The following is an 8,200-nucleotide window of genomic DNA, read 5'->3' as shown; positions in this document are numbered from 1 at the left end:
TGGGAAAGTTTCTCAAAAAAAAAATAAAATAAAATGATTAAACATTAAACTGGCAGACATGGGCCTCCATAGAGAACAGGTTTGATCACACTTCTTTGGTTTATGGCCAAATCCCTGCAGAACTAACAACATACTGATCAGCCTCAGCTCTGCTTTGTGACTAGTGCTCATTAGCTTATGTTAGCATGCTAATGTGCTAAACTAAGATGGTGAACATGGTCAGCATAACTTGCATTCTAGCGTTAGCATTTCGCTAAAAGCTCTGCTGTGGCTGTGTACAGCACCACAGAGCTGTGAGCATGGCTGTAGACTGATACAGTACAGCTCAGTGTGAGTGTTCATGTCCTGCTGCTACTCAACATGACTCAAGTTCACCAGGAACACCAAAAGAAGTGGAGCTGTTGTGTTTAATCACAGCTTCTTGGTTTGATCCCAGGTGGGGAGTCCTTGTAACATGTCTCATAATGTCTCTGTCATTGTGATGATGATTGAACACGACAGGGATGAAGAGATACTAACAGGTTGGAAGCAGCAATTAAACTTCATGATGTGTCAGTGGCTGGTGCTCAAATAATGTCATCTTGTCCCACTGCCCTGAGTTTTATTTTGACAAAATTAAAATAAAAAATGTTTAAATGAGAACGTAACTATGAACACTTTTCATGGAGATTATTTCTTCAGACAGTAGATCCAATGATTTGTAATGAGCTTTGTGGAATATCCAGAAAGACTTTATTGCTCTATGATTTTTTATTTTTTTTATTTAATATGTCATGTCATTTTTTTTTTCAATTTTGAGCATCACAAATAAAATTCCAGTCACCTCCCACTGTATCAAGGTGGAGGCAGAAATCTCAGATATGGCAAAACCCAGACAACTAAAACCCCAAACTATCTGCATGGACAGATCCCACTGAACCCTTTAACATCAGCTGTGGTGTGTGAGTTATGAGCAGAGCTTCATAAAATGTTTGTCCATGAAAGAATGACTCGACAGCTGATGAGTTGTCACATGGATGACGTGTCGAAATGAAAGCATGGCTGAGTTCAGTTCTTCTCATCGTTATAAGTCAAACACACTTGCATTGCAAAGTCACAACAGATTGTCATGAATTGGAAATCTTGAGCTTATTCCATGAGGAGGGAAAATAACTGACTCGTAGGATTAGTCCAGAACGCTTCATTGTCTTCAGGAGGTGATGACACTGATTGTCACTGTGGATCCTGAACAATCCACAGGTGCCAGAATGATCCTTCTGATTTCGTCGCTGCAAGACTAAAGGTTGTGAGAAGTCTTAGATTTGCTCCTTGGATGCAATAGTTCCCAGCATAAGGTTACAGAGGCTGGTCAAATACTCCTCCAGCTCTCGAAGGAGTCCTCCCTTACCCTGGCTTCAGCTCTGCAGTTACATCAGGATTGGAACGCGTCCTGATCTTCGTTCCCTTCTTTCCTTATCTCTGAGGTATGTTCATTCTCGTAGACTGCAGTCTCTACACCATAGTCTCTTTGTTGGTGGCTTTGCCGAAGGTGTTTATGCACAGGACGTGTTGGTTGGATGTGGCGTGAGGGGGCGAAGGAATCTGCAGTCGCACTCTCTGGTCCGTCTTCTTCCACGTCCTGAACAGATGCATGTGGTAGCGCACAGATACCTGAGAAACAAATAAGACATATCTCAGTGCAGCTGGGAAAGGTCAAAGGTCAAATACACCACGGTGGATAAGTCAACTTAATTTTTTTTTGGGAAACAGCTTACACTCCAAAAAGTTTGATTTCATCAAACACATTATAGATGTGTGACATGATGTCTGACAGGAATTTTATGTCAATTTAACATAACTTTTTTGTTCTTTCAGCATTTAATACAAAAGTACAAAAAATATACTGTAGCAAGCTCAGGTTTCTCAAGTGCTAGAATAAGACAGAGATGAACCAGGAAGTGCTCTTTATTTTGCTTCAGTACAACTTCCTGGTGGACACTAATGTTCACACAGGTGGAAGGTCCCTAACTGTGTGTACGACTTCACTCATGGTGCAAAATGCCAGTGCATTTTATCATCTTGAAACTCATGGTGGTGGTTTAACTCATGACAGGATGGCACTATTGTAAAGGATCGTAAAATAAGCATGACATGTCTGAATGAGAAGAACAGACCCTGAACGTACCACGGTCCAGAAGACGTATATGGTGAAGAGGGCCAGTGTGAGGACCAGGAGCCCCAGGGCCTCCATGCCGTTAGTGTAGTGGAGGTCCATGGCTCCCTGAACACACAGCCACCCTGACAGGCTGGCCAGTGGCGTGATGAACAGGAAACACACTGCGTCACCACACAGCGTCCTCCTCTGCTGCTGCATGGATGGAGAGCACAACCACTAGGGGGGAAAGGAAGAGGGAGAAGGCAGGTTAAAATATGGACACACACAGATCAAACACCTGGAAAATATTGTATTTGTCCAGCAGGTGGTGCTAAAGAGCGACTCCTGTGAGCTGCTGCATGCAGTAAGTAGTATTAGTAAAGGCACAGTGGTCATAAAAACCCTAAAATACCTGGTACAGGAAAATTACTATCAGCATATTATGCATTAATATATAGCAATACATATGACAGTATTTTACTGTTATATCAAGCAAATATAAAACTATAACACACAGTGTCCAGTGTCACACACTGTCAGAGGTAAATCACAGACATTAGTGGTCACTGCTGGTTGAGATAAGCAATATCAGACGGGACAAAGGACGAGCTGTAACGCTTAGTGCTGCATTTACTGATGCAAAACCTCGGCCCTGATGGAAGCACCTGAAACTCAACATGGAGGCAACAGACTGAGCTTTGGAGGTGACCTTCTCTTCTTACAGATGCTGTAGGTTATTACAGCACAACTGGACACAACTTGTTTTTAAGGCTCAGATTGTTAAATGTTAAAAGAAAGAACGGACTCAATAAAAGCAGAACATTTTCATGATAGTCCTCTCTACATCAAAACTCTTCTCTGCACAGCCAACAACAGGTGTTCAATCATTCTCATGATTGTGCTCATGTTGAACGTGTGTGGGAGTGAGTTCACCAGACCCCTTATTCATGAGGATGATAAAGTCCCACAAAAACAGGTGCAACAAAGCTAACAGGGCAGAGATATAAGAAGACCTCTAATCCGTGATGTATCAGCCATGTTTATGCACCGTGTGTGTGCAGGGCCTGCTGCTTAGACAGACTTGGACAGAGCTGACCTCCACAACAGACACACTTAATTGTACGACATCACTAACGTGTTGTACCTGTGTTTCTGTGCATGTGTGCGCATGTGTCCAGCGTTGCCTGACAGCAGGCTTATGCTGCTCACTGTGTAGCTTAACCTGGTGGAGAACGTGGTGCTTAATCAGCAGATTACTGGCTGTGACTGCAGGAAGAGCAGGAAGACGAGGAGGAGGAGGAGGAGGAGGAGGGCTCTAATACACTCTGCTGCTCTGTGCTCTGCAGAGCAGCATGGGGAAGGAAACACCATCTAATCTGGCTCTCAGGCTAAGTGGCTTTAGGGGTACAAGCGGTCCAGCTAACAGCAGCAGGTCCTCCAACGTGAAGGCAGCAACTCGCCAAGAGGCTCCTCCCACAAACACTGACTTCTGCTGTCTCATTGAAAAAACAGAGCAGACCTGCTGGATATCAGGTGACAGTGTGTTTGTCACATGTTTGGTTGATGGTTGGAAGGTAAATCTGTGTTTCAGTTGGGCTTATTAAAGAGTTAAAGAAAAGTTTTGAAAGTTATTATTTAATTTATTTTACATTTCAGAGTCAGATGAGAAAATTTCTGTTAGAGGGTGTAATTTTGCAGCCAAGCCACCAGAAAAAAAAGTTGATATTGTGCATCCTGCAAAACAGAAATATGCTTCATTTGCCATGTTCATACACATTATATTAACATTTCTAAAGTGACAGTATCAGAGCTGATGCTGGATGGATGTTGGATGGCTTGCCAGGCTGCAGACCACTAGTCAGGACCAACAAACAATAAAAGCAGTTGTTTTTTAGCGACTTGTCACTGTTTTTCCAGCAGGGACAGATTCACACCGAGACATTACTGCCTCACGCTGGGATAGCACCACAAAAAGCAGTTGTTCCTAACCAAAACTTCAATGTATTTCCCACTGATATATTGACATGAAAAGCAATTGTTTTTTACTGAGAGACAGAGAGCTTCTCCGGCCATAATTGTGCCACTAAAACTGTTTTTGAAGCCCAAACAGGATGTTTCTCTAACCATAACCAAATGTCTTTGTGCCTAAATCTGACCACAGTGTTGCTGAAACACTGAAACCTAACTTTCTATACATCTGCTAAAAACACACAAATGTAATGTATCCACAGTTTGTAGAAATGTACAATGGATTGGTTGTTGAACTTTGGACAGAGGCTAGCTCTTTCCAATTCTTTGCTACTGTTTCCTCTCTCAGTGACAGCTCTGAACTGTAGCTGGGAAAACGCTGGCTTATTAACATTAATTTTAGCTTGGCTCATTATTAGCTGGAAACTATCTTCAAGCAGTCCGCACCACTCTGAAGAAGGACGGATGGCGAGGCGTTCACAACAATGGCTTTATCACAGTCTTCACCACAAAACAATAAACATGGCCTTCTCATGAGGTTAAGACGCAGCCCTGAGCTCATCTAGACACCTAATTCTGCTGGCTGTCATCACTCTTTGCCGCCTGCCGTCTTCACCATGATACCAAGAGAGAGCTGCCTCTCTCCACACGCACTATGAAGTATACATCACACCCTCACAGGTTACCCACGAGGCCACCGCCATTCCAGGGGAAAAGGGTGAGCCGGTAACACTAACTTCATCCTGTCTCTAGCTCTGATCTTAACTCACAGACATGATACTGACAATAAAGAGGGAGACTTAGGTGCATATTTAAATAAATATTTAAAAAAAATAGTAGTAATATCACACACAGCAACCAAACTCGACCAAAGGGACAAAGGTTACATGCAGGTAAGAGAAAATGGGACATGTAAGGCTCAGATTTCCTGTAAAATAAAGTCTAAAAAGCCTTCAAGTCTTAAAACATGGCGGACTCTTCAGAATTCTGGCCTTGAATAAATGTTTGCACCAAGAACACAGCAGGCAGAACAATTTACAGACAGCGTGCTACAGCTCCTGAACAATGAGGTGGTGGAGGCACTCCTCAAAACTTCAGACAAGGAATTTAAACATGACAGAGAGAAACAGTATTTTGGGATTTAACTATCAAACCTGTCTGTGATGTCTGTGCACTTTAGTTACCATCAACTCTCTGAGGACACTAATAACTTCACTGTAAGTGTGTATGGCTGATCTTTGTGAACTGGACTGTTTCTGCAGTGAAGCTCATTTGCATGTAAAGGGGCCAATATCAGAACTCAATGCTGAGAAGCAGTGTCTTAATGAGCTGTGTAGTCATGAAATAATAATGCTGTGTGTTAAAAAAAAAACCTACCTCAGTGAGAGGTTTTGGCAGGCGCTCCAGTGCAAACTGGTGGTGGCAGAGTTCACAGTGGCTGCTGTTGGAGGCGGTGAGCCAGTGCTCCAGGCAGGCCCGGTGCACCATGGCCAGGCTACCAGAGCACTCGCAGGGCGACAGCAGCTCCCCTGACGCCCTGTCTTCATGGCAGATCCTACAAAATGGCTCCTCGCTGCACAGACTGGCACACAGAGAGAGAGACATGTCAGAGGATGGTGGAGTGTTTGTGAGGATGTAAACATTCACCTCACTGGTGTGGTGATGGTAGTTTTATGGGACCCTTCTTAGACATTTCCCTGTTTCTGTGTGATCCCACGCTGTTGTTTAACGTGGACCCTCTAGCTTCAATAGTCAAGAATTTTCTCTGTATTTAAATTCTTTGATCACCATGGAGGCACGTGAGAACGCCAAAGTTTCCATCCAGAATTTCAACCTAACACCGAGTGAATAACTGATATACAAATTTTGGAGCTGAACTCTTCCTTTAGGACAGAAATCCTTCCCCAGAGGTATTTGTACATGGATGCAGTGAATCTTCCCATGAAACAGCTCGACAGAAGCGATAAGACTATTGTGTTACCTGTCAGTGTTTGGTGCACATCCCTCAGCGGGCATGTCTGTGTTATAGTGTGTTGCTTCTTGGTTGCAGTTGTTGAGTTCCTCCTCCAGCCTGCGTTCAGGCGTTAACTTGACCTCCCCCACAGGGCTGACCACCCACGGGCCCAGGGGCTCCTCTGCTGTCATGTCTGCTATATGAGGGGCCATTCACTCATGTCAGGAGCGTCACATCTGTCAGCAGACACAGACCAGGACGAACACGTCAGAATTGATTCAACATGATACTGATAATAAGCAAAGATGAAGACTAAGGTGCACAAACAGTAAGTTTTCATTGACAGGTCAAACTCTGTGGTGTAGTATATGAATATACCATTACAGAAATTTTATTGTGAAATATGTGGTACATTTAATTAAATACAAACTTTAATACAAACTGGCTCAGTGAATGTGACAAGTACAGAGTCCACACAAAAGATTTAGTTAAAAAAAAAGCACGGTTTATTTAACTAAAATGAACTTAAATAACCAATGGAGTGTGTAGGTCTGAGTGAGTGAAAACACGAGGTAGGTGAGGTCATTCAAGGCAACGACTCTCCCATGTCAGCCAACTGCCTGATGAGGCTGGAACATCCTCCAAAACAGTGGGCGGGACGTCACGAATTATATAACAAATATTACAGTTTGGCCCTTTAATTCAGTTTATAACGTTAGATGTGCAGAAGTCATAATAATGTCTGTGAATATCACCTGTTCAAAAATGTTAATGTGAATTTAGGAAACATCATTCATCATTAATTAAGACTGAAAAACACTGTTAAAAAGATCACTCTGTCTTAAAGGGACAGTTCACAGCAAAATCCAAAATGCACATTTGTCCTCTTACCTGCCGTGCTATTTATCAGTCTAGATAGTTCTGGTGTAAGTTGCTGAATATTGGAAATATTGTCCATAGAGATGTCTGCCTTCTCTCCAATAAAATGGAACTAGATGACACTCAGCTTGTGGTGCTCAAAGTGCCAAAAATATACATTTGAAAAACTCAACAGCAATGTCTCTTTCCAGAAATCATGACCTGGTTACTGAAGATAACCCGCAGACCTTGTTGTGAGCAGTTTCATGTAGGAACTATTTCATTTACAGCCCATAATTTTACTGTTTGTTTCACTTTCATCGCTTCACGTCGCTCACATCTTGCACGTCAAGCTCATCTCCAGCAGCTGTCGGTGGACAAGCTAATATAAATCCACTGTAAAAAGGTCCAACAATGTGACACAACAAACTGTCATGTACCACAGATTAAAGGAATAAAAAAATCAGCCAGTGCAGCCAGAAATATTTAACTGTTTCTAATAACAAATAAACTTTCTAAGGTTTTAATTGCTCTAATTCTAGTGCAGCACCCTGTATTATCCTTGCTTGTTTCATACAGAAATTCATATAAGAAAATTAGATTTTTAGGAGTAGATTTGAGCTGTAAGTGCACCTACCTGTGTCTCCTGCATCTCATTCAACAGACAGATGACTCCCACTTATAACATTTGTACTTCAGCTTGTTCAGGTCAACAAACAGCTCACTTTGTTTGACATAATATGCACATATCAGACCCTGACGAGCTGACGAGCCCAGGCAGTGACACGTGAAACACTGAGCCAATCGCACATACAGTAGAGACAATGACAGCTAAAACAGCAGGCTGCAAACAACACCTTGTGTAAAGCAACAAGTCATTTTGTGAATCGGTCTTACCAGCAGCTTGATATCCACAAACACTGTGTGACGGTGTGTGTGCTCCCGTACAGTGACCAGCAACCTCTGTTTATAAGAGTCTGTGTGGGGAAGCTTCTCCTCCTAAAGCCTGCCAGCAGATTAGCATGGCTGACGGACGGGGGTGAGAATAGTGAGGGATTAGCCAGAGGGGAAAGTAAGGGCCAGGCCAGACAAATGGAAATCACATCAGAGTGAGTTACACCAAGTGGGAGCAGCACCTCACCATACCCCCCCTTAATCCTGTTAGGGGGCTACCAGGCAGCAGAGCGAGCCTTTCACCGGCCTCCCAGCTCCTATGGTAATGTGGGCTGAAGTCGGCAGCACAGATGAGGAAGGGCATGAGACTGTGTTGTTGTTGTTGTGTTTGG

At 43.1% G+C, this 8,200-nt stretch overlaps 1 protein-coding gene across 1 annotated transcript; it reads right to left on the bottom strand.

Moving 5' to 3' along the window:
- Nucleotides 1-701: 701 nt before the first annotated feature.
- Nucleotides 702-7,918, bottom strand: zgc:158785 (uncharacterized protein LOC791214 homolog). The gene is made up of 5 exons (XM_050053080.1): nt 7,812-7,918; nt 6,084-6,292; nt 5,480-5,684; nt 2,165-2,371; nt 702-1,650 (listed from the first exon to the last, which is right to left on the bottom strand). Exons 2-5 carry the CDS (start codon nt 6,266-6,268, stop codon nt 1,492-1,494), a joined length of 756 nt encoding a protein of 251 aa, XP_049909037.1. The 5' UTR covers nt 6,269-6,292; nt 7,812-7,918; the 3' UTR covers nt 702-1,491.
- Nucleotides 7,919-8,200: the final 282 nt, after the last annotated feature.

This window comes from Epinephelus moara, chromosome 1, assembly GCF_006386435.1.
Source record: "Epinephelus moara isolate mb chromosome 1, YSFRI_EMoa_1.0, whole genome shotgun sequence".
NCBI classification, from domain to species: Eukaryota; Metazoa; Chordata; class Actinopteri; order Perciformes; family Serranidae; genus Epinephelus; species Epinephelus moara.
Note: the sequence above shows the minus strand (reverse complement) of the source record. Positions and strands in the feature narration are given on the sequence as shown.

Coding starts and splice junctions, on each gene's coding strand:
- zgc:158785 (XM_050053080.1), bottom strand. CDS start 6,268: ATGGCCCCTCATATAGCAGACATGACAGCAGAGGAGCCCCTGGGCCCG. Junction 5,685..6,083: donor TGTGCACCAAACACTGACAG/GTAACACAATAG, acceptor TCTGTGTGCCAG/TCTGTGCAGCGAGGAGCCAT. Junction 2,372..5,479: donor TGCCAAAACCTCTCACTGAG/GTAGGTTTTTTT, acceptor TTTCCCCCCTAG/TGGTTGTGCTCTCCATCCAT.